At 52.2% G+C, this 25865-nt stretch overlaps 2 protein-coding genes across 4 annotated transcripts in view; one reads left to right on the top strand and one right to left on the bottom strand.

Annotated features, from left to right (window-relative positions):
* The first annotated feature begins 5119 nt into the window (after positions 1 to 5119).
* mad2l1 (MAD2 mitotic arrest deficient-like 1 (yeast)) lies at positions 5120 to 7268 on the top strand. The gene is made up of 5 exons (XM_018730251.2): positions 5120 to 5308; positions 6001 to 6147; positions 6235 to 6355; positions 6595 to 6698; positions 6817 to 7268. Exons 1-5 carry the CDS (start codon positions 5245 to 5247, stop codon positions 6987 to 6989), a joined length of 609 nt encoding a protein of 202 aa, XP_018585767.1. The 5' UTR covers positions 5120 to 5244; the 3' UTR covers positions 6990 to 7268.
* A 1925-nt stretch (positions 7269 to 9193) lies between these two features.
* Positions 9194 to 25865, bottom strand: part of pde5ab (phosphodiesterase 5A, cGMP-specific, b) — a 38286-nt gene continuing 21614 nt past the window's right edge. For all 3 annotated transcript variants that reach the window (XM_029254514.1, XM_029254518.1, XM_029254508.1), the window contains exons 7-21: positions 25497 to 25564; positions 22739 to 22850; positions 22564 to 22648; positions 20515 to 20690; positions 20142 to 20192; positions 19216 to 19362; positions 14752 to 14877; positions 14050 to 14144; positions 13771 to 13858; positions 12213 to 12313; positions 11906 to 11983; positions 11745 to 11808; positions 11533 to 11607; positions 10826 to 10909; positions 9194 to 10167 (exon numbers count right to left, since the gene is read on the bottom strand). In XM_029254514.1, the coding sequence (XP_029110347.1) occupies positions 10081 to 10167; positions 10826 to 10909; positions 11533 to 11607; positions 11745 to 11808; positions 11906 to 11983; positions 12213 to 12313; positions 13771 to 13858; positions 14050 to 14144; positions 14752 to 14877; positions 19216 to 19362; positions 20142 to 20192; positions 20515 to 20690; positions 22564 to 22648; positions 22739 to 22850; positions 25497 to 25564 (1437 nt within the window). In that variant the 3' untranslated portion in view covers positions 9194 to 10080. The remainder of the gene's footprint in view (positions 10168 to 10825; positions 10910 to 11532; positions 11608 to 11744; positions 11809 to 11905; positions 11984 to 12212; positions 12314 to 13770; positions 13859 to 14049; positions 14145 to 14751; positions 14878 to 19215; positions 19363 to 20141; positions 20193 to 20514; positions 20691 to 22563; positions 22649 to 22738; positions 22851 to 25496; positions 25565 to 25865) is intronic.

Here is a 25865-nt window from a genome sequence, read left to right as displayed (position 1 = left end):
CCTCAGTGATGTTACAATATGAATCCCTCCAGATGAACAGAGGGCTGCCACAATATGTACCCTGTTTGTACCCTGCTCTCCTGGGGAGACTACAGGCTGCTCCTCCTCCCATCGCTCAGCAGGGTGTCCGGTTTAGTCCCTTTTGGCCAGCTAACCGGAGCCTGGCACCGGAGCCTGGCACCGCAGCGGCACGCGTTTGTTTCCCATTGAGCTCCGAGTTCCCAGAAGCAGATACGGAGCCTGCGGAAGATGCCGGAAGCTGGACGCTCCTGCCTCGCAAGTGGAGCGTAAGAACACGCGGCGTACCGTATGCGGTGAAGCGTCACTCTGCTGAACCTCGGTGGTTTTGACCCGAAGTCTCGAGGAGATCGTGCGCGCGCCGTCTTCCTCCGTTCGCTGCGCGCTGCGGTTCCTCGGCGTGGAAACACAAGCACCGATGAAGAAACAAGTTTACAAATATAAATAGCATTCACGTGGGTTCACTCTGTTTATTACCACGTGAGTGCATCGGGAGCGACGCTGCGAGCGAAGCTCCTGCTCCTGGCGACTCTGGCGTCTCCAAGCACTGATCCTCGCGCTCTGTCGGCCTCTCTGCTTGCCACAGAACAGCAGAAGGAACTCGGTACAGAACGAGGGACCCTTCTCGCGCAGGGTTAGGACGGCTGTTCCGCGTGTCTTTCGGCGGAACGTCCGTGTTGCTCTACGGCCACGGTCCAAAGAGCTTCGAAGACGACACACGTGATGCGACCGCTGGTGAGAAAGACTCAGTGGGGCGTAAACAAAATAAAACCCTAACCACGCGGATCTGCGTGACGGACGGTGAACGTTCCCGACAAAAAGCGCGCAAAAGATGTCGTACGCGGAGAACGTGTGCAGCGGCTTCGCGGCGACGCACAGCCTGGGCAGGTGTGCTAATAAAACGTTTGCAGGGACAAACGAGCACTTTGTGGAGGACAACACCCTCGGGGCTTTATGGCCCAACTGCGATGGACGGTTTGCTGACGCTTCCAAGCATTCCTCTCGCTGTTCCCATTGCAGACGGTGCTGCGGGACGCTTACGAACTCTTCCCTGAGCTGTGCCGCAAAGGGCTGCTTCTGCGGGTGATGAAATCCATCTATCAGGTTCTTCGTGTCTTAGGACCCCGGGGGCGCTTTGGCTTGTGGCCCAGGGTCCCGTCTGTGTCGGAAGAGCCTTTAGCGCTCTTCCCAAATCATAGGCAAATCGTAGGAACGCGCTAACAAAGAGGGGACCCAAGGGGCTAAGAGCGCCAAAGCGGGGCCTTTAATGAAGGCGTGGCCTCGACTCGGCATCGCACCCGATCTCCACGCGTTCCCTGCGAGAGCAAGAGCGCAGGAGACGGAGGAGGTGGTTGGAAGATGGCAGCGAAGGTGGAGAGCAGGCGGAGATCGGTAGCAGCTCAAAGCGGGAAAAGCGCACGAGCCCAAACGCAGAGTCGACGCGGCGCAGGAGACCGATGGAGGGAGACGGGGTCTCCAAGCCTCACGGAGCTTCTCCTGGGGAAGGAGGAGAACTCGGAGCAACGATAGGAAAACAGAGCTGAGAGCGCAGGAGGATGAGCGGCGTGTCCCTGTGTCCGTCCCACACCCCGACGCATCCACCGCCGTGGTGCCCCTGGACAAAACCACACGTCTCCTGTACGACGCAGGCGAAAACAGAGGAGCCGCAAGCTTTTCCCCACTTTCTCTTCATCGCTCTCCCCTCACTCTCTAACACTGTCGACTTTGTCCTCGATCTTCGAACCCAAACCAAAGTCAGTTCCATCAGCAGCAGGTTCTCGTGCATTCCAGGACTCCCAGCAAACCCTCTGCACCCCCTCACACCGTACGGTGACCTTGGGGAGAAGTGTCCGTGACAACAACGGTGAGGAGAACTCCCTGTGACGCTTAGTAGCATTTCTATTGGAAATGTTACCATTGACGCGATAATGACCTGATAACTCAAATTAACTTGTACAGTAACTGGAAACACAAAGAGATTCCATCGTGGAGTCTGCTGGGATGGAGGTGGTCCACACAGTCCTTTTTCTGTCCTCCTGGACACACCGCTGCAGCAGAGCCTCCGAGACACGCGTGTCAGCGATCGCACCTCCCCAACGCGTCTGCGAGACGGAGCCGACGACCGATGCCATCCGTTAGGCCTCACGCCGCTTTAAAAGTGACGTTTCGCTCTTCGCGCAGCCCTGCGTTCAGCGGGACTCGGTCGTCGTTCGGTGCCGTTGACCCCATGCTTGTTCTCTTTCACCTCTCCGACTTCTCAGGGTCGGAGGTCAAGGAGCAGAAGGGCCGAAGGTCTTCAGCACTGACGGCGTGGAGCGATTCCGGAGAAACGTCCTTGGAGACACCGCGTCTTTTCGCCTTTCTGCCGGGACCCGGGTAACGGAGCGCTTCGGGTCGCGGAACTCCTGACCAGACGGAAAACCTTGCGGCGAGAAACCGCACCCGGACCGGCCGGCGAGCACACAGAGAAGGTATTGAGACGATAAGCCGGAGGAGAGCGGAGGCCACCGGAGCAGGGGTGTGAGGGGGGCGTGAGGGTCACGCTGTTGGCGTTCGCAGTTAGTGCACCTCGCTGCCCGCGCTCAGGACGCTCGCTGCGCTCGGGCCGGTTCATACTTAGCGCTCGCTGGGACGTGGCGCACAGACGATCGGCAGCCGCGCATCGGGGGGAACTTGAGGGGACACTCGTTGAGCGGGTGCTATTTGATGGAGAACACTGCAATTCTTTCTCCACACACACACAAACAGCCTGCTGAAAGGGTCGTTCAGAACGCTGGGTGGGCCAACGCCTCGCAGACACGTTCTTCAACAGCACACACGTGTATTGCTGACCCCGGGTCACTATTGGTGGTGGTCAGTCATAAGGATAGTCTCTGCGGACTCCTCGGTGCTGTGATGGTGCGGTGCTGCGTCTGCTCACGTAAAGACACGCACACACACACACACGCACACATTTTCTGAACCGCTTGTCCCGTACGGGGGTCGCAAGGAACCGGAGCCTACCCGGCAACACAGGGCGTAAGGCCGGAGGGGGAGGGGACGCACCCAGCACGGGACATCAGTCCGTCGCAAGGCACCCCAAGCGGGACTCGAACCCCAGACCCACCGGAGAGCAGGACCTGGTCAAACCCACTGCCCTCCCCCGTGAAGACATCATACCCGTATAAATAAGCCCGTGTTCTTCTCAGGACCTTTTCACCTGTCAGAACTGTTATGTGCTCAACATATCATGACAGTAAGTAAAAAGAGTGCAAATATGTGAGGTAGGAGGACCAAAGGCGGTAGAAGCGCTCTCTGCCCCGCCGCCTGTGTGGTTCTGGTTATTTCAGGTCGACACTTTGCGTTGCTCTTTTCTGCTCGATTGGTGTTCGTGTTTGCAGGACTGACTCGGTGACAAACATGGCTCGCCGCAAAAATGAGAGCCCAGGAACGCAGGACCGGTCACGCAGGGACCCGGTAAGGCTGAAATGCAGCACGATGGTGCGAGGAGGGACTGCGATGCCTAAACGTGCATCTAAAATGATTTACTTATTTACAAATTACACGTGACAAGTTTAACAAGGCTCTTAGGTAAACGCAGTAATTGATGGTAATCGCAGCGATGTCATTTCCAGGAGCGTGCGGAACAATTACTCCACGGGAAGGGCAAGCGTAAGCAGTAACGGCTCTCGGAAAGCAGCGCAACTTGAGCTCCAGCTGACAGATCTATGGTCCGATGGCGGAGCGCGGCGAACTGTGAACTTTTGCATTGCAGCTCCATAAATTGTGCGGCGAGCGACCGTATGTCTTACATTCCTCACTCTGACGGCCTCCTGTCGCACATCTGCTCTTATCAAACGCCCACTTTCAGTCCTGGGGTCAAAAGTCAGCGCTCACAAAACCGCTGAAAGATTTTAAATCGCCATGCAAACCGTAGAGAAGAACAGCAACGTACGCGTTCTTTGAAAAGGCAAAAGGTCAGAAGTAACTTTTCAAGCCGACCGGTTTAGTGGCGGTTTGTGCGCTTCCACGTAGAGCGGATACGCGGAAGGACACGGAACCTGCGCGTGACGTTTGCTCGCAGCAACGCTCCTGAAGAAGAGCGACGGCTCGCGGCCGAACGGCGCCGCGCTCGGGCCGAGCCGGGCTCTCGCGGGGCCGCGGATCCGGAGCGGCCGGAAGGATCCGGGCGACGCGCCATCGCGGGCGTCCCGGCGGCGTCGGCTGGAGACGGGAAAAAGTCGCGTCTTCCGCGAAAGCGATGTCGTGCAGTTGGGCTCCCTGCGCGAACGCTCCGCAGGGGCTAGGAAACTTCCGGAAAGTGTCGCGCGCTTCATGCTTCGCGGGGGCCACGTAGCAGTGGGGCGCGAGCGCCAAGGCGGTTATGAGGCCGACGAAGGTGCTCTCGGCCGTCTTTCATTCCACGTCGTGTCTTCGCAGCGTTACGAATCGGACCAGACCGAAGGGAAAGGCGAGCGAGACAATATTGAGGAGACGCAGCGGTCACGAAGACGGCGCGATGGGAACTCCGAGCGCTTGTCCCGGGCCGGGCGAGAGGAGGCGACCGCTCCGCACGTCCGCCTGGAGCGAGTCCCGGTCGGCGGAAGGAGCGCGGCGCGAGCGGGGCGCCATGTCCCTGTCCCCCCCGGTGCCTGTTCCTCTTCCCATCCCTGTCCTCGTCCCTCTTCCCATCCCTGTCCCCAACGGACGCTCCGGGGGCCTCAGCAACAAAGTGGCAAAAACTGGATTTAGGGAACGCTTTCCCTGTCTCAAATTAAACTTAAAACTATTTAAAACTTGAGCAAATATTGGCTCAGTGGGCAGTGTCCCCAAGGCAGCTCTTATTCACGGTAAAACACAGTGAAATAAATAAATGAATAAATGCGCTCATTCGACCGTTTGTGGAGGTGAGCGACACGATCAGGGAACTTGACAGCACCAAAAAAGTGCGTCTTTATTCTCCACACTATCAGCAACTCCAAGCAATATAAGTACAGTTTTACTAAGAACACGTTCACTCCGTTCGCTTAAATATGCTTTTAAAAAACCCTTCTTTCCGCACCGCGCATGCGTGTACGCGCACAGCGCTACCCCTTACTGCGCCTGCGCCTCAACAGCCCCTCAAATGCCAGTGCGCAGGCGCTCCGTGATTCGGAGCGATTCAAACGGAGCGGCGGGTAGGAGAGTCGAGGAGCATCGCGGCGGAAAGGCGAACAAAACAAACTTACGAAGCCAAGTGTTTTAACGATGTCGAGCACTTTGAAAGGCATAACGCTGAAGGGTAGTGCCGAGCTCGTCGCCGAGTTCTTCTGTGAGTATCCTGGCCTGCAGCAGTTAGAAAAGAACGCTGGCTGACGACGTGACGTGATTCTGACTGACGACGTTTTTTTTGTGGAGGCCGCGGCGCAGGCTGAGGCTGTCCTCGTTCGGCACGAATCTAAACGTTCAAATTTGCACCCTTACTGTAATCTGAGAAAGTTGAATTGAGGAGAAGCTGCTTGTGTGTGTGTGTGTGTGTGTGTGTGTGTGTGTGTGTGTGTGTGTGTTCGGGTAGAGCAAGCCCCCACCCCCACGCGACTGACGACTCGACTGTGTGTCCAGCTCGAGCCGAGGTACTTACTTGCTACCCGGCCGGTACAGTAGAAATCATGTTGCATTGATTGAAGCTGAATGTTTGAATCCCACGTTCACCTCCTGCTGTTGTACCCTTGCCTTGACAAGAGCCTGTTTGTTACAGGCCCCATACTTTGTTTTAATCTATATGAGTGATGTAATATTTAATAATCATGTATAATCAAATTTCACTTACGATTTGTTACATTCCCTGGTGTGTGTTATGTTTGAACGAGGTGTCCTGCTTCCTGATGCTTGTATTGCAAATTCCAAGGAACCGCACATGTTAAAGTGTTGCACTTTGCACCCGTGTAAATGGTCTGGGGCGGTCCTGCTCGGCAGGGTCAGCGGTCATGACGCGTTTCCTCAAATGTACTTCTCTTCTGGCAGCTTTTGGAATCAACAGCATTTTATACCAGAGAGGCATCTATCCCCCAGAGACATTCACTCGAGTGACCCAGTATGACATGAGCTTGTACCTCACTGTGGACCCCAAGCTGAAGACCTACCTCAACAGTGTGGTTTCTCAGCTGAAAGGTGCGTATGGTCTGCCGAGGGTTGGAATGGCCTTCGGGGGTCAGCGTGGAGTTTCCTGTCATGACTGTGACACTGTCTTTGGAACAGAGTGGCTCTTTGACTGCACTGTGCAGAAGCTGGTGGTGGTCATCTCGTGCCTGGAGACGAACGAGGTGCTTGAGCGGTGGCAGTTTGACATAGAGTGCGACAAGAGTGCCAAGGAGAGCAGGTACGGGTCAGCATCACTGTGACTCTTGGCTCCGGGCTGGAGGGGTTTCCCTCGTGGGGGAGCAGCTGAGAGGGTCGACCACAGTGGATTTTGTTCTCCTACTTTTGCTCTCAAAGCTTTTACCTAAGAGATGGAGTAATTCCATAAAGTCCCGTTTAAATTTGTGTGAGGTGAGCAGTGACCTTAGATGTAGGCGTCTTGTCTAATAGTCATGGGTGGTTTTTTTTGTGGTCTTTCAGTGCTCCTAGAGAGAAGTCCATCAAATCAATCCAAGAGGAGATCCGTTCAGTCATCAGGCAGATTACTGCTACGGTGACCTTCTTGCCCTTACTGGAGACTGCTTGTAAGTTCCACATTACCCATGATGCAATTCTCTCTCCTGTCTGAATCTCCCTCGTTATGTCGAACATTTGCAGGTGTTTCCAACTACCTTCTGATATACCCTTTGACCTCCACACCAGGTGCATTTGACCTCCTGGTCTACACAGACAAGGATTTGGTAGTGCCAGAGAAGTGGGAGGAGTCTGGACCCCAGATGATCATTGACTCGGAGGAGGTGCGTCTGCGTTCCTTCACCACGACCATCCACAAGGTGAACAGCATGGTGGCCTACAAGAGGACTGACTGTATCTAGCTCTCCATGTGTTCCAGAGCTGTGTACGTACCTGTTCCTTTGGCCCCCTGTCCTTGTTTCTGTTTTCCACCTTTCTCCCTTCCACAGAGTGTACTGTGGGTGTTTCAACACTCTACTTGCTGTAAATAGTGTCTGTGGTGCCTTGAGCCTTATTCTTTGGTTCTGGAGAACCTGTTGTCCTGGGAGAAAAAAACTGTTTTAGAAGCTTGTTCCTCTTGTTTTTTTAAAAAACCCAAATTAAAGAGATTTGTCTCATTTTTTCCCCTCCCTCTTTTTCTTAATGATGCTGTTAGTTTTACACCCTTCCAGGTGTTGCCATGCTGTGCATACAGCAGTCGGCCACAAGGGGGCGTCACGAGCCTGCAGTGACATGTCGGGGCTTCAGCAAATTCATGCATTTATCCTGTTAAGGTCTTTTGAATTAACTGAGCAGCATAAGGTCAGTCAAGATTGTGACAGTGGGAAAATTGTGTGTAATTTAGTAGTTTCATGACTTGGTTCAAGTGAGGCCACTTGCAATACTTTCACTACATAAACTGAAATTTTAGTGCATACTAACAAATCCTCAGCTTACATTCTGATTTATTAATTTCAGATGCTTTTCTCCAAAGTGATCTACATCTCAAATAAAATTAGGAGAGACATAGTTGCAGATATGACTAAATCTAGTTTTTCTTTCCACTTATTGCACTGATGTTCATCGCTCGAGTAGGTGCATAAAACTCAGAAGAGACTATTCCTGATCTCTCACATTTTCCTGATCACCTTCCTACACCTTTTATTTTTAAAAGGTACATAAACATTTACATACAATACAGGAGTAGCAGCTGTCTAAAGCTTATCTGTTGGTCTTGTACTCAGCCTTCTGAAGGGCAGTTTTAGTGACCTCAGACTGGCTGCTGTTGCCTGTGTGTGAGATAGTGTAACACCCCCCCTGCCCAGCTGGCAGTAGCCTACTGCATTGTGGGTAGAGTGGGATGAACAATACATGTGCTCGCCTTAAGATGGTTTGACTTAGGATTTTTTTCAGCTCTACGGTTGTGGGCTGGTAGTAGACATTCAGTAGAAGCCGTACTTTGAATTTTGATCCCCCCCCCCCCCCCCCCGGGCAGGTGATACGTAGGCCGATACTCTCTTGCGATGCTGGGCAGCCGCAGCAATCTGCATCTCCCAGTCTGTTATGCAGTTGCTATACAGATACCCCCCTGTATCCATGTTGTTTTGTGCATCCATAATGTTACAGAAACATCCATCTGCATCTCCTGCTACTGGTGGGAAGAGGAAGGCAATTACTGTAGAGGAGGAACTCAAGATAATTGCCCAGCATGAAGGTGGCAAACCTGTAATGGCCATCGCATGTATGCCAGACTACAACGGTCGATAGGTGTATTAAATGCATTTTCGCCTCTCAATGGGTTCGTGAACCGTAACCCCATCGTAAGTTTGAAACCACCTGTACTTTTCTCTTTAACCCAGAGAAACTGGGGGGGTGCCTGTGTTTACCTCCACACTGAGAGGTGTAAAAAGATGCCAAGTGACCATGAGTAAAATGTATTAAATCTTTCAATTTTTAGCGCCCAGTGTCAGTCCCAGCAGTAATGAGCTGAGGCAGTATAGAAAATACAATCTTTACTGCAGTTTACCACTTGTACCACAGTGTTTCAGTGCCAACAGTAGAAGCAGATTCCCTCCATCCTGAGAGTTGCAGCCACTTCTGCAGTCCTCTGGGGTTCCACCATCATGTCAAGGCACCGGAGTGCAGGGGTACGAGGTTCTGCAGTGTCCGTCTCCCTGTTACCCAGTAAACCCAGAGTGAAGAGCACTTGTTCTCGCTGCAGCCATTGTAAAAGGGAAATGGCCATCGGCGTGTGGACGAGTTCGCCTGTTTTCATGGAGCTTTGAATGAAGCAAAGAGAGTGAGTGCAAACCCTCTGGGCTGGGGAGAGACAGGAAACTAGTTAAGAGCCCCTGGGACGGGAGGGCTCGGCTGGGCAGTGCATCGCAGGGGCAGCAGGCACTTTCTACAGGTGTCTCGTACCAAAGGCGAGCAGATAGGAGAAATGGCTGCAGCTGTTCCGCCAGAAGTGGATGAGAGTGAAAAATTCAGAGTTTGCTGTGGCTCTTGCGTAGCTGCTAATAACCACTTACTGCTTTGGGCACCAAACACTGGTTCCTTTCTCCATGTGTGAAAGCAGGCCTGGGGGTGGGGGTGGGGCCTTCTGCCCTTTGTGGGGTGTCTTCCTATCTCCTGAGGGCTCCGCACCACCACCGTCCAACACGAGCCTCTTCACGCAGTGCTTTCAACTGATGGGCTCTGAGGCAGCTGGTTGGATGTTTATAGCCAATTGTTGTCATGAAAGTATGTTATTCATGGGGAGCATTTCAAACGCCTCTTTTCAGTGATATGCAAATGCAGCTGCTTACAGCAAAAGTGTTGTGCAAAACAGAGTGGAGCAGCAACAATATGCGCGGTGTCCCCGGCCCTCTTGGGTCGGCTTTCAAAGGGCTCCCAGTGGGGCGTGGGTACGAGCGCCATCAAAAGAGGCCACAGCTGGCCCTCGGCCGCACGTGGGGAAAGTGTGCGAACCAGCAGGGTGTGAGATTGACTGCACCTACTCACCTCGAGTACAACAGCATTTTACGCAGCAATGCAAAATATGTACAGGACATACATTTATATACTTAAAGAAATCAGTGATTCTACAAAGAATAAAAGTTATTTGTAATGTCAAACTTGCATTGTATAAAATTAATAAATATATAAAATAAATATTTAGTTGTGATGTTTTGTGTACAAACGATGTGTGTTTAGCAGAGTCCCTATTGGTTGTGGGGGGTGTGTGTGTGTGTGCGTGCGTGCGTGCACACGCAGTGACTCCAGCTGTCTGTCACACAGCGTGGTACACAGTACTGACTAACTTGATGTACTCTACTCCCTAGGACTTAGTGTGATGTATACTGTCTGTACCCAGGTATTTATGTGGCAGGAAAAATCTGCATGGTGCAAAAATCTCACACAGCATTAAATAATAACCCCGGGTCACAGGTGCCAAGTCTGTTAAGGCGCCCCGTTGACCGGGGTCTCGTCTCCTCACTCATCCAGGGCCTTCCAGTTCTGCCGGTTCCTCCTGCAGCCCTCCAGCAGCGGGAAGCAGAACTCGGATATTTTTGCCAGCGTCTAGGGGACGGAGAGCAGCGTTCAGTCTTCGTCATCATCACTGTTATCGTCACGCTCATCTCTTCCCCAGCTGCACGACTCCGCGCGGTTTGTCTGTCCGCTCAGCGGCTGCCGTGGAGCAGGCGTCGAGTCTCAAGTGTTTCTCATCAACCGTCCCCTTAACGGAGTAATGACGGCGGTATGAAAACGAGGAGCCGCGATGGCGTTTTACAGTGTCGTCAAGTCCTTAGGTAAACGTGGTGCTTTGGGACGAACAGGAAGAGCACTAAGCACAACTGCGGGGAAAGCGAGCGCTGTCGCGCACACAGCTCATTCGCACCCGAATCCGGTTGCGCCGGCCGCCGTAGCAGGGAGCAGCTTACGGCCGAGTGCTGGGACAGTCGGTGGGAATGCATTATGCCTGTGTTAAAGCGCTCTGTGTCACTGCGTGAAAAGAGCACTCTGTAAAAATTTTTTAAAAAAAGAGCTGTACGCAGGACACGTGGACAACGGTTCAGAAGACGCTTCGTTCATACGGACAAGGCCGCACGTGAGAAAGAGCTGCACAACACACGCCTGCACGTTCGTACACGTGGATTTTAATCCGCGTGACGCCGCAGAGCTCGTTTACACGCTACGTGAACGTGTCCCTCGCGAGCGATTTGCCAGGGTTGCTCACCTCGTACAGCTGCATGCAGATGGTGTCGATGAAGGACACCTGCATCGCTGGGATCTTGTCCCTCTTCTCCCGATTCATCAGGTCCTGCGAGAAGGAGACAGAACACACTCCTCGTTGTTTCTTGGCAAGATGTCGTCTCGGCCGCGAGAGAGGTGTAAACAGCAGCAGGACTGTAAATACTGTATATGCTGTAAAATGAGGTGACGCTAGTGAAACTATTCCTACAGGATTTACTGTACTGTACTCTACTGTGCTGTACTGTGCTTCCAACTGTGCAGTCTCTGCGATCTCTCTGTCTGTCAGTTCAGTAGTTGTGCTAACCACAAGCATCTTCATGGACATGGACTATGGACTCCGATGTGCGCTGGACAATGGACTGTGGACATGACGCCCTCAATATCAGCACGAGGACTTCGATGGCAACCGGACAGATTTCGTTGGCTGAGTTTGGACAGAAAAACTGTCCTGCGTCTTAATATTCAGGGATTATGGATGGATGGATGGACACGTTCTCTGCTACCATGTAGAAACAGTGTTTGAGCAAAGATTAATTTTCTAGGGTTGTGTTTGAACTACAGAGGAGAGCTTAACTACAGCTGTTCCCAGGTGGAAGTGCGTGAGCGCACGCACACACACACACACACACACACACACACACACACACACACACACACACACACACACACACACACAGAGTGCTCACTTACAATGGGCTCGATGTTGAGCTCCTGCCTCTCCTTGTCTCCTTGCTCAAAGAACTCGGTGGCGACCAGTTCGGCGGTCTGAGGTGAGAGGTGCGAGGAGTCGGCTCAGCGCTGCGCTCACAACTTTTACCCCCGCCCCCCCCAACACACACACACACACACACACACACACCTTCAAGCTGACACAAAGAAACCTGTGGAAACGTGACGCTCACCTTCTTCTGCACGGGCCACGGCTTGGTGATGGCAGAGATGTCACAGGCTGTCATCAGCATGGACCTGGACAGGCCAAGCAGGGACATGGGACAGGCGAGTGTGGGACAGGCGACTGCGGGATACGCGAGTGGTCAGTGTGGTGACCTGTCTATCCACCCACCTCAGCAGGTCTCTGTGGTTCTTGTCCTCCCAGGTGAACTGGCTGCTGTTGTGGAGCTCAAAGAACTCTCCTCTCTTCCTACAGACGCACAGGAACAGAAACACAGCTGCATGTGTCCTGAACCCTGAACCACAGGTCAACAGCTGCAACTGCAGGGTGACAGTGCACCGAAAAGACCCCCTACTGCACGCGACGCTCCGCAGCGACCCGCACGTAGATCAGCAAACCTAACGTTTGCAGAAGGAGGTTCTCTGTACCTGCATGGTGGCCTGGCACCCCCTCCCCCACACATGCACCTGTCACCTACCTCATGTAGAGCGCCAGGTCGGTGGCCAGTATGGCGCTCTCGATCATCCTCAGGGTGCTCTTGTACTCCTGCAGCGACAGGCCGCTCAGGATCTGGTTCCCCTGGGACACAGCGAGGCCGCCGTCAGACGCTCGTTACTTGTGTAAAATACAGCAGTACCACAGTAAAAACAGTACAAGTATCACACCCAACGCACTACTGCGCTAGAAAGGACGGGAGCGAGGGGAAGAGAGAGCCGGGTCTGAGGTTGCCATGGTTACACCGAGTCTCACTGTTAGCGCAGCGTCAGGGCGGCGTGAGCCCTGCTGCCGTGTCGCACGGTCGTGTCGAACGGCTCACTCGGCGAGGACCGCCGCGGATTGTACCGCGCGTCAAAGGCCTTCGTGGTGCCGTTTCCGCAGCGCGAGCTCAACTCCACCTGCAGCTGTGCCAACAGGTGAGGAGGAGAAATGCACTTGGCACTTTGTTCAGCCTGCAGCCCTGCAGCTCACGGGGCTCGGTTCCACTCGCTGGTCAGTTGTGGTTCACCGTAGAGCAGGCAGAGCTGACCGCAAGGGGCCGCGACCTCTGACCTTCACAGTCCAGCAGCTCCAGCTCAGTTATTACTTATATTTATATTCATTCATTTACCAGATGCTGTTGTGCACTTTGACCGAACGCTTGTCAGGCGCAGGGTCACAGTGGTCAGGAGCCTATCCCCGAAACACAGGGGGCGCCAGTGCGTACGTACGTATGTATGTACACCATGGTACAATACGCAGCAGAGCGCAGCGTAATACAGCGTAGCGCAGCGTCGTCCTTGTGAATGAGCGTGGGGCACAGAGGGAACTGGGACACGACTTAGAGCTCCTTGGAAGTGGGACTGAAGAACCCCAGCGGCTTCTGGGAAGGAAACACACAAAAAATCCGCCACGCGCCTCTCGTTCGCCGAAACCGTTTCAATATTACACCCCCCCAAGGCAGCGCAAATCCAGGGTAAACGGATAATGTGACACTTCAGAGGAGCTGGACTCCCATCAGGTGTCCAGAAGAGAGGCATCGTTCGCAGAGGGACACGTTTGTTTGGCGGGTCGCTACACACACGCACGCACGCACGCACATACACAGAGGGCTCCGTGTGGTCAGTGGTCCGTGTGTCTCTCGGCGTGGACCTCCTGCCAGGTGTCAGCGGACCTGGACGCTGTGCGTGATCAGAACCCGGTGACGAACATCAATGTACTTCCTGTTCCTCGTTCGGCTCCTGTGTGTCCCGGGTACAGACGTGTGCTGTGTTCGTGCTTTTGGTCAACACCGCAGGTGCAGCGCAGCCCACGGTACACAGGGTACAGCAATTAAAAACATGATACACAGGGTACACAAGGTACATACTGAGAACAGCTCTGGTTCATCAATCACTTGAATCATATTTCCACAGAAAGGAGGAACCTGAGGAGCAGGAGCACAGCGTTTAAAGAAGAAAGAAAGGTATGAGGAAGAGGGTGACTGAATGATGAATGAATTTGGAAAGAAAAAGAAAAAGAAAAAGAAAAACGAACGCACGGGCGGCACTGGGACTCACGGGGCTGTTGAGGATCATGAGACACTGGTCAAAGTGGTGGTGCTCCATGGTCGAGTGGCAGTAGAGCTGTGCTAGTGGATGTTCACTCCTGAAGGGCGACAGCGACAGCGAGTGACGGGAAGCTCCGCTCACGATCACAGCACAAAGAGATGCGCGGTAATATTTACCCTCCCAGTGTAAAACGCACATACACACCAATGGTTTCATATTAATGTTAAGAGGCTGTGTGACTCAACATGGGCTCAAAGCCCTTAGGCCCAGTGGGGTCGCAGGTCTCACCTCTGTATGTAGGAGTTGTTGACCCCTCTGTGGTCGAGGTCATGGCTCAGGGTTGCAATCATGAGAGCCAGAATCTCCAAGTCATTCAGTTTGCTCTGAGTGCAGAAGGACATAGAGCTTGCAGTCAGATCAATCAACCAATCAACCAACCAATCAGATCAAGCAATCAATCAATCAATTCAACCAATCAATTCAATCAAACATCTCTTCCCTCAGCACTACTGACAGTCACCGGCGCTCTTAGGGCAGCAGGTGGCGCAGTGGTTAGAGCTGCTGTCTTTGGACTCAGAGGTTGCTGATTAAAATCCCACTTCTTGCTGTAGTACCCTTGATCAAGGAACTGATACAGGGGAAATTACCCTGCTGAGTAGGTAAATTGGCGTAAGTAGTTCAACACTGCAATCGCTTTGAAGAAAAGCATTAAAAACAAATAAATGTAAATGAGTTTGAGGAGGCAGAGCAAACACCCTGATGCTGAGAAAATGACACTGGTTCAGGACCTTCCCTGTGTCCCTGGGGGGAAGGAGCTGCCAGGTGGGACTGGAGCCCACAGCGGAGCGGACAACTCTGTGCTGAGAACCTCACTGCGCATGGTGTGTCTTGCAGGAGGACAAGGTCATGTAGACTGTGAGCCTCAGCAGAACTGCAAGCTCTGACAGCCAAAGGGCCATGTGAGCAAAGAGGATGCACGCACACACACACCTGCATCCTGCCGGTCTTGAGCACCGCGAACATGCACTGAGCCGTGTTGAAGGCATGTCTCCAGTTGTGGTACGCCACGCTGCTCCGGTAGTTCTTCTTCACACTGAGGATCCACTGGCATAGGCTCTGGCAGGACAGAGTCGAGGACACAGTGAGTTATCAGTGTGACTCCCACTCCTGCCATAGCACTGTACCAAGGGCAAGTCCCCAGGTATAAAAGTAGGTAAATCGCTGTAAGTCACTTATTGCACCAACCACAGCAGTCGTAGCCTTGAGCAAAGTGTAAAAAAACAGTGAGAAATCAATGGATGCTGGACGTCACTGCGATCGGTAACAGGAAGCGCTGGAGTCATTGCGATCGGTAATGAGAAACACTGGATACACTGCAGTCAGTAACGGGAAGCACTGGAGTCATTGCGATCTGTAACGGGGTGCGCTGGAGTCACTGCGATCGGTAATGGGACGCGCTGGAGTCGCTGCGATCGATAACAGGAAGCGCTGGACTCACTGCGATCGATGACGGGGTGCGCTGGAGTCACTGCGATCGGTAATGGGAGACACTAGAGACACTGCAGTCAGTAACGGGAAGTACTGGAGTCATTGCGATCGGTAACGGGATGCGCTAGAGTCAGTGCGATCGGTAACGGGAAGGGCTGGATTCACTGCAATCGGTACCAGGAAGCCCTGGAGTCACTGCCATCGGTAACGGGAAGTGCTGGACTCACTGCTATCGATTACTGAAAGTGCTGGAGTCACTGCCATCGGTAACGGGAAGTGCTGGACTCACTGCTATCGATGACTGAAAGTGCTGGAGTCACTGCCATCGGTAACAGGAAGGGCTGGAGTCATTGCTATCGATTACTGAAAGTGCTGGAGTCACTGCCATCGGTAACGGGAAGTGTCGGACTCACTGCTATCGATTACTGAAAGTGCTGGAGTCACTGCTATCGATTACTGAAAGTCCTGGAGTCACTGCCATCGGTAACGGGAAGGGCTGGAGTCATTGCTATCGTTTACTGAAAGTGCTGGAGTCACTGCTATCGGTAACGGGAAGTGCTGGACTCACTGCTATCGATGACTGAAAGTGCTGGAGTCACTGCTATCGATGACTGAAAGTGCTGGAGTCACTGCCATTGGTAACGGGAAGGGCTGGACTCACTGCTATCGATGACTGAAAGTGCTGGACTCACTGCCATCGGTAACGGGAGGCGCTGGAATCACTGCTATCGATGACTGAAAGTGCTGGAGTCACTGCCATCGGTAACGGGAGGCGCTGGAATCACTGCTATCGATGACTGAAAGTGCTGGAGTCACTGCCATCGGTAACGGGAAGTGCCGGACTCACTGCTATTGATGACTGAAAGTGCTGGAGTCACTGCCATCGGTAACGGGAAGGGCTGGAGTCATTGCTATCGATTACTGAAAGTGCTGGAGTCACTGCCATCGGTAACGGGAAGTGTCGGACTCACTGCTATCGATGACTGAAAGTGCTGGAGTCACTGCTATCGATTACTGAAAGTGCTGGAGTCACTGCCATCGGTAACGGGAAGGGCTGGACTCACTGCTATCGATGACTGAAAGTGCTGGAGTCACTGCCATCGGTAACGGGAGGCGCTGGAATCACTGCTATCGATGACTGAAAGTGCTGGAGTCACTGCCATCGATAACGGGAGGCGCTGGAATCACTGCTATCGATGACTGAAAGTGCTGGACTCACTGCCATTCGGTAACGGGAAGTGCTGGACTCACTGCTATCGATGACTGAAAGTGCTGGAGTCACTGTTATCGATGACTGAAAGTGCTGGAGTCACTGCCATTGGTAACGGGAAGTGCTGGACTCACTGCTATCGATGACTGAAAGTGCTGGAGTCACTGCTATCGATTACTGAAAGTGCTGGACTCACTGCGATCTGTAACGGGAAGTGCTGGACTCACTGCCATCGGTAACGGGAAGTGCTGGACTCACTGCTATCGATGACTGAAAGTGCTGGAGTCACTGCCATCGGTAACGGGAAGGGCTGGACTCACTGCTATCGATGACTGAAAGTGCTGGAGTCACTGCCATAGGTAACGGGAAGGGCTGGAGTCACTGCCATTGGTAACGGGAAGTGCTGGACTCACTGCTTTCGATAACTGAAAGTGCTGGAGTCACTGCTATCGATTTACTGAAAGTGCTGGACTCACTGCGATCTGTAACGGGAAGTGCTGGACTCACTGCTATCGATGACTGAAAGTGCTGGAGTCACTGCTATCGATGACTGAAAGTGCTGGAGTCACTGCAATTGGTAACGGGAAGTGCTGGACTCACTGCTATCGATGACTGAAAGTGCTGGAGTCACTGCTATCGATTACTGAAAGTGCTGGACTCACTGCGATCTGTAACGGGAAGTGCTGGACTCACTGTGATCGGTAACGGGAAGTGCTGGACTCACTGCTTTCGATGACTGAAAGTGCTGGAGTCACTGCCATTGGTAACGGGAAGGGCTGGACTCACTGCTATCGATGACTGAAAGTGCTGGAGTCACTGCCATCGGTAACGGGAAGGGCTGGAGTCATTGCTATTGATTACTGAAAGTGCTGGAGTCACTGCCATCGGTAACGGGAAGGGCTGGAGTCATTGCTATTGATTACTGAAAGTGCTGGAGTCACTGCCATCGGTAACGGGAAGGGCTGGACTCACTGCTATCGATTACTGAAAGTGCTGGAGTCACTGCCATCGGTAACGGGAAGGGCTGGACTCACTGCTATCGATGACTGAAAGTGCTGGAGTCACTGCTATCGATTACTGAAAGTGCTGGACTCACTGCGATCTGTAACGGGAAGTGCTGGACTCACTGTGATCGGTAACGGGAAGTGCTGGACTCACTGCTATCGATGACTGAAAGTGCTGGAGTCACTGCCATCGGTAACGGGAAGGGCTGGACTCACTGCTATCGATGACTGAAAGTGCTGGAGTCACTGCCATCGGTAACGGGAAGGGCTGGACTCACTGCTATCGATGACTGAAAGTGCTGGAGTCACTGCCATCGGTAACGGGAAGGGCTGGACTCACTGCTATCGATGACTGAAAGTGCTGGAGTCACTGCCATAGGTAACGGGAAGGGCTGGAGTCACTGCCATTGGTAACGGGAAGTGCTGGACTCACTGCTATCGATGACTGAAAGTGCTGGAGTCACTGCTATCGATTACTGAAAGTGCTGGACTCACTGCGATCTGTAACGGGAAGTGCTGGACTCACTGCTTTCGATAACTGAAAGTGCTGGAGTCACTGCTATCGATTTACTGAAAGTGCTGGACTCACTGCGATCTGTAACGGGAAGTGCTGGACTCACTGCTATCGATGACTGAAAGTGCTGGAGTCACTGCTATCGATTACTGAAAGTGCTGGAGTCACTGCAATTGGTAACGGGAAGTGCTGGACTCACTGCTATCGATGACTGAAAGTGCTGGAGTCACTGCTATCGATTACTGAAAGTGCTGGACTCACTGCGATCTGTAACGGGAAGTGCTGGACTCACTGTGATCGGTAACGGGAAGTGCTGGACTCACTGCTTTCGATGACTGAAAGTGCTGGAGTCACTGCCATCGGTAACGGGAAGGGCTGGAGTCATTGCTATTGATTACTGAAAGTGCTGGAGTCACTGCCATCGGTAACGGGAAGTGCTGGACTCACTGCTATCGATGACTGAAAGTGCTGGAGTCACTGCCATCGGTAACGGGAAGGGCTGGAGTCATTGCTATCGATGACTGAAAGTGCTGGAGTCACTGCCATCGGTAACGGGAAGGGCTGGAGTCATTGCTATTGATTACTGAAAGTGCTGGAGTCACTGCCATCGGTAACGGGAAGGGCTGGACTCACTGCTATCGATGACTGAAAGTGCTGGAGTCACTGCCATCGGTAACGGGAAGGGCTGGAGTCATTGCTATTGATTACTGAAAGTGCTGGAGTCACTGCCATCGGTAACGGGAAGTGCCAGACTCACTGCTATCGATGACTGAAAGTGCTGGAATCACTGCCATAGGTAACGGGAAGGGCTGGAGTCATTGCTATCGATTACTGAAAGTGCTGGAGTCACTGCCATCGGTAACGGGAAGGGCTGGAGTCACTGCCATCGGTAACGGGAAGTGCTGGACTCACTGCGATCTGTAACGGGAAGTGCTGGACTCACTGTGATCGGTAACGGGAAGGGCTGGATTCACTGCTATCGATTACTGAAAGTGCTGGAGTCACTGCTATCGATTACTGAAAGTGCTGGACTCACTGCCATCGGTAACGAGAAGTGCCGGACTCACTGCTATCGATTACTGAAAGTGCCGGACTCACTGCTATCGATGACTGAAAGTGCTGGAGTCACTGCGATCTGTAACGGGACGCGCTGGAGTCACTGCATGTGTCTCACCGGAAACACTGCACTCCAGCAGCGGGTGACCTCGCTCAGGGTCAGGGGGCGAAGCTTTCGCTACCTTGTACTTCATCTGGAAGTTCTGTACCAGGCTGAGGTCCACAAACATGCGCACGGTGGCCTGTGTGGTTTCACCGTCCGACAGGTCAAAGTCGCTGAAGCTGAAGTCCAGGAGCCGCAGGGATTGAGCTGAAGGGATGGACGCAGCCTGCAGTGCACGTGCGCGCGCGCACACACACACACACACACACACACACACACACACACACACACACACACACAGAAGTTATACACACCTTATACACATATCCTACACATAACACATGGTCATATACACACACCGACACACACGCTGTACACCTAGACTCAAACGCACCTGGTTCGACCGCAGTCAGCAACACACACACACACAGAACACCCACAAACACACACGGTGTGTACGGAGGGCTAGGCTGTCTGTGGGCCATGTCTTTAATAATCAATGAGCTGTGATGGAGTGTTTGGAGTCCCGTGGAGGAGTGTGTGTCGCCACAGTGTCCATGAGCTCACACTGAGACCACAGAGAGGAGGTGGCCCATCGCCCTTTACTGTCTCCCTCTGTTTTTACCTTGTTTACTGTCTGTCTTCTGTCAGATTTTTTTTTCCTCTTTCCCCACGTGTGTCAAATGTCAACATAATTTTATAATCACCTTTCACACACAGATAACTGAGAGAAGAACGTAGTATGAACACATTGTCACATGCTGTTTATTAAGGAAATACCATGTTTTCACTCCGTAATTTCTGTGCTAAACGTACATAATAAAGAGAATTTCTGCTATTTACTACGTGAAACAGTGACACCAAGGGGATGTATTTGTGTGAAAACTGGTATACACACACACACACACACACACACACACAGCTGGCAAGAACTCCTCAGGAGGTCATCTGCTCATAGGCAGGTTGGCAGTGGTGTACTGATGAAATGTAATTTACTGCGGTTACCTGGAGTGCCTGTGTCTCCTCCTCTGCTGCACAGGCATGGTACGAGAGGACCTAGAGAACATGAAGGACACACACACACACACACACACACACACACCAAACTACTGGTGATTTCTTGACTGAATATACTAAACTGCAAAAAGCAGCACTAAAATAATCGCTTGAGACAGACAGAGACAGAGAGGTAAACGATGGTTAAAAAATGGTAAGTAGTTTTACATTGTAAGTCATTTTGGAGAAAAGTGTCACATAAATAAATAAAGTAAAAAACTGAACCGGTAGAGGGAGAGGACACAGCATGTAGGAACTGATGGTTTGTGTGTGTGTGTGTGTGTGTGTGTGTGTGTGTGTGCGCAGAGAGGTGCGAACCCACCTCCAGAGTGACCTCCTGCTTGACCAGGGCTCTCTCCACCGTCTCGTACATCTGTGTGTTCTGGATGCCGAGGCCACAGAAGATGGCAAAAGCCTCCAGGAACTGCTCGTCGTTCCGGTTGAAGGGCTTCGCCGTCCTCGTCGACTCGTCCATCTTGTTCAGGAGCTGACACACACCTGGGGGACCGCACGGGGACACCGAAGGTTCCTCAGCACAAACACAGATCTTCGCTGTTCATGTCCCTGGTTCCTCCTTACTCTTTTTGACCTGGAACCTTCTGGATGAGAGGTGACTCCTGAAAGTCATCAAAATTTGTCTGACACTTTTCTCCAAAGCAACTCACAGCATGAAGGTCCCTGTAATTATTTACCCATTTATACCACTAGGTAATTTTTACTGTATTCTTTTAGAGTAAGTACCTCACTCAAGGGAACCAGGGCGGGAGGTGAGATTCAAACCAGCAACCTTCGGGTCCAAAGGCAGCAGTGCTAACCACTACGCTCCCAGTTCTCCTTATAGCCAATAGTATTCGGTAATCGGAAGTGCCTTAACCACCTTTGCCCTGCGTGCAGATGGTGTAAGTGCTGTTGCATCCAACAGGAGTCATGCTGACCCCTACCCTACCATGGTAAAAGAGGTAAAAGAGCAAACGGAAGTACTTTACCATAGCCTTCCTCCACACGTCTGTGGCTGGCAAACAGGGAGAACATTCAAGCTGCAGCGCGGATTCGAACCCTAACCCGGACGCGCAGCTCAGGGACCGTGGGGCACCAGCACCACAGCACCACCCGCTGCACCGCTGTGCCACAAACTCTAGTGTGTGTTTCACTGTAAATGGGCATTTTTCACAGCCGCCACAGCACATCTGAATGACTTGGGTTCGAGCTGCACCTCCTGCTGTTGTACCCTTGAACAAGGTACTTACCCTGAAGTGACAGTAAAAATGACTGTTTCTACAACGGCTGCAAAGTGGCTGTGGCCCAGTTTCTGTGAGCAGTAATTCTCAACGAAAGTCTTTTTCAGTCGAACCCTGGTGTTCTGGCCGTATAGCAGCACCGACCCCCGACCCCCTCATCCCCCCTAAGGCTGCCCCCGACACTCAAAGGGTTCAAAGAGCACAGTTCGCTACTGTAAACAAACAAGTAAACAGAGGTGGCGTGCAGCAAGCTGTCATCACAGTTCACTTGCAGTGAAGGCAGAAACACGCAGACAGAATCGTGGGAAAACATGGGAGAGTAGGGTACTGTACGGCCCGGTATGGTACGGTACGGTACAGGTGCTTTACAAAGAGAGACCATTCCGCACTCAGTGTTCACTGTCAATATGAAATTAATAACTGTCCAGATCAAAGAGAGCGGAGCACCGCGGTACAGAGCCAAACGGACGTGAATTATACACCTCCCAGGTGCCGCAGTTTTTTCAGTCGAACCCATTGATCTGGACAGTTATCGATTTCATGCAGAGGGGGGAGTACGCAGTCGTCACCGGCGCAGCGAACCTGTCCTGTCAGACAAGGGCTGTGAGTCACTTACTGACTGACTCCCTGTCTGTCTCCCCCCCTCCCTCTTTTTCTCTGCGCCCCCCCACTGTTTACAGTACCAGTAACCGTTGTCCTCGTTCACACACTGCCGGGAAGTCCTCTGGGTTTAACACAAACAAGCCTAATGGAGCGTGAGTATAAACAGCAAGGTACACGGTATAAACAAGGTACGAACAGTGTATAAACAGTGAACGATCAGGGTATAATTCATGTATGAGCGTAGACAGAGTACAGTGCGTAAGCAGTGTACAAACAGCGTAAACTTTTCCATTTATTTTATCACCAGTGTATAAGCAAATATAAACAATGTATAAGCAGCAGGTAAACAGTGTTTAAAATGTGCATAGAAAGTATATAAGCAGTGTGTAAGCAGTGAATGGACAGTGTATAAAGAGAATAGTATTGTCTATAACACTGTATGAGCAGCGTATACACAGTGTATGAACAGTGTGTAACAGCGGTGTGTGATGGTAAACAGGGTATTTAAAGTACAGGTAAGGCTCAGGTACCAATCACTTTGTCCTTCTTTCCGTTCTTGATTGGGGTGCAGAGGAGGCTCCGAAACTGCGTTGTTGACGTGTCCATGTTGTCGCTCTGCAAAAAAAAAGCACAAAGCATGTGAGCTGAGACAGAACGGAGAGCGCGGGTTCGAGAGCCGTGGGAATGGGCGCTCAAGGAGGCTACCGTCCAGGGGAAGCGCTTGTCCTTAGTCACGTCCCTGATGTTCAGTGGCTCCATGGTGTTCTTCACGTACTGCGCATACATGTAGTTGATAGGGTTGCCCACATCACGCTCCCTGTGGCGGAACACGCAGAGAACAATGCTTATACACCGTCTATACACTGCTTATACACTGCTTGTACACTGTCTATACACTGCTTATAGACTATCTATACACTGTCCAAACGCTACTTATAGACTGTCTATAAACTGCTTGTACACTGCTTATAGACTGTCTATAAACTGCTTGTACACTGTCCATTCACTGCCTATACACTGTCTATACACTACTTATAGACTGTCTATAAACTGCTTGTACACTGCTTATACACTGCTTGTACACTGTCTATACACTGCTTATAGACTATCTATACACTGTCCAAATGCTACTTATAGACTGTCTATAAACTGCTTGTACACTACTTATACACTGTCTATACACTGCTTATAGACTGTCTACGCACTGCTTTTACACTGTCTGTACACTGCCTATACACTACTCATACACGGTCTATACTCTGTTTTTACCTTGTCACCTGGCGGCCCCTCCAGTCCACTGAGCGTTAGTGTGACCTGTGCCTCCCCTCCCCCCTTCATGAGGGAACAGTCCAACGCTGGTGTGAACTGAGGCTCGAACACAACCCCTACCGCAGGCCCGGGTTCCACACCATTTCTCTGAGGAAGAGCGGCTCCAGCACATCTCCAGGTCCCGCTGTGCGGCGAGTGGACAGCTGGACCGCTGTGTGACACATGCTGGACACGACAGCGCGACGGAGAGGGGTTCGAGAGGGACGGGCTCTCGCTGCGCCACTCGACCGTGAATCTGCTCTCGGCCGCAGAAGCGGCGCAGAAACGCAGCGAGACGAGATTCGCGTCACGGAACAAACGAGGACAAAGCGAGCAGTAAGCAGCAGAGTGGACTGGAATAAAACAGCGTACGGCTGTACTGGTGGAGTGTTTTTGTGGCCAGAGACGCGGTAAAGTGTACCGTTTACACTGCGGTGACCCGGAGGGAGCAGAAACCCCGCAGGCGAGACTCCGAAACCCGAGGCGCGTGTTGTTTACACGAGAGCGCGTAAACGGTCCTGCGCATCGCGGTGGGACCGCGCCGGGGGAGAGGGACACATCTGGTTCGTGTCACCGAGCGACGTCCCCCACGGACCGCCTCCGGGCCTCACGCTGCTGCGTCCTGCTATTTTAAGAAGAGGCCGAAAGGCCAGGAGAGCGACAGCGGAGACAAAGCAGAGGCTCCGGGTTCAAAAGCGCCGAGTGACTCATCTGTCTTTCAGCTTTGACTCGTTCACTTTTCACTGGGGGTGGATGAGTCGCAGCCCACATGTCTACAGGCTCTGTTGCCACACTCATCTGGAGACGAGCGCTGGGCTTCGAACCCCTCGCTGCCCGCGGCTCTCACCCCGGCCCCCGAGAGGTTTCCAGCGAAACGTTCTTCCGGCCGCTGTCCTTTTCCGTCTTTTTCCTCCGCCGTCCTGCTCTCGTCTAGAGCTCCACTGGCCCTCGGTCAGCGGTCAGTAAGCGCTGCTGCTGCGCTCTGCTCTGCGCTGCCGTCCATCCTGGGTCCAGCAGGAGACGGAGACCACAGACCGCACTTTCAGCTCGTGGTGCCTTAACCACACGAGAGTCTGTCCTCAGAACCGATCTTGCTTTTCACACAAGCGTCAGTGTTTTATTACCCATTTCCTTCAACAACACGATCCGGTCAAAGAGCACGAGAGGAACACGTGTCGTCGACCGTGAGCTCAGAGTGTCTGCGACAGATGAGCCAAGCAGGGAATGTGGGCTCAAGTGTGAAGTGTGCCAGCAGGGGCCGCAGTGGTTAGAGCTGCTGCCTTCCGTTCAAAGGACACAGCTTTGAATCCCACCTCCTGCTGTAATGCCCTTGATCAGGGTACTTATTCTGAACTGATTAGCAGAGTAAAAATTACCCTGCTGTACGAGCAGATCTGCTGCTCAGTACCTACAGGATCTGATCATTCGCTACAGTCCAGCGAGAGCTCTGAGCTCCTTCCCCTCTGACTGCTTGGTGGTCCCACTCTCAGGGGGACAAAATGAACAGGCCATGAATCCTCAGTTTTGGCTCCACTGTACTACAATGAGCTCCCGCTGTCCCTCGGAGCTGCTGAATCCCTGCCGACACTCAAGGCGGGTCTCAAACCCATCTCCTTCAGAGCCACTTTTCTCCAGATCTCCTAACTGCTCCATAAACTCACATCACACCATCTGTCACCATCACCTCTGTGTTTCCTATCACTTCTGTATTCTGTGTACCGCGGTACCGGACACACTGACTGTGGTACAACTGTCATCTGTGTGTCTGTAGCTCCTCATCTGTTGCTGATGCACTTCCGTTCCCTCTCAGTCACTTTGGAGAAAAGTGTCTGACAAATGAATGCACTGAAATGTGAATCAGTGTAAATCAGTGTAACTTAATGCTGTATGTGAGGTAAGTGTCAGTGCAAAAGTGTCCCTCGTCTGTGAGTCACAGCTTCCGGTGTGTTTCATAGGGCCACTACTGTCGCTGTAGCTCTACCTTCACAGATCAGCAAGGAGCTCCTGGATGCCTGGTCTTTACAGCTACCACTTGTGAGCTCTCTCTCTCTCTCTCTCTCTCTCTCTCTCTCTCTCTCTCTCTCTCTCTCTCTCACACACACACACACACACACACACACACAGAATGTATTGTTCCAAAGCTGATCCCCTTTACCTTCTGGACTCGTGCAGATTTTCTCCCAGTTCTGTGTACTCCATGTGGAACACTTTGGAGAAGGAGTTCTGCAAAACAATTAGAACACACACACACACACACACACACACACACACGTTTATGTCGAGAGCCATTAAAATGCTCTGAGTTGTAACATCATAAGCCTGGTGGGGGACTCAGATCAGAGCGGGAAGCAGGAGGTGACACACTCAGGATGATACCATGACCACACCAGCAGTGACTGGGTTCAAACCCTTGCGCCAGGAGCTGTGATCAGTGTATCATTGCTGCACATTCTTACATATACAATATCTATCTATCTATATAACTGTATATGTATCAGTTTAGCAGACACTTTGCCCAAAGTGA

The sequence above is a fragment of the Scleropages formosus genome, chromosome 1 (genome assembly GCF_900964775.1).
Source record: "Scleropages formosus chromosome 1, fSclFor1.1, whole genome shotgun sequence".
In the NCBI taxonomy this organism is placed as follows: Eukaryota; Metazoa; Chordata; class Actinopteri; order Osteoglossiformes; family Osteoglossidae; genus Scleropages; species Scleropages formosus.
Note: the sequence above shows the minus strand (reverse complement) of the source record. Positions and strands in the feature narration are given on the sequence as shown.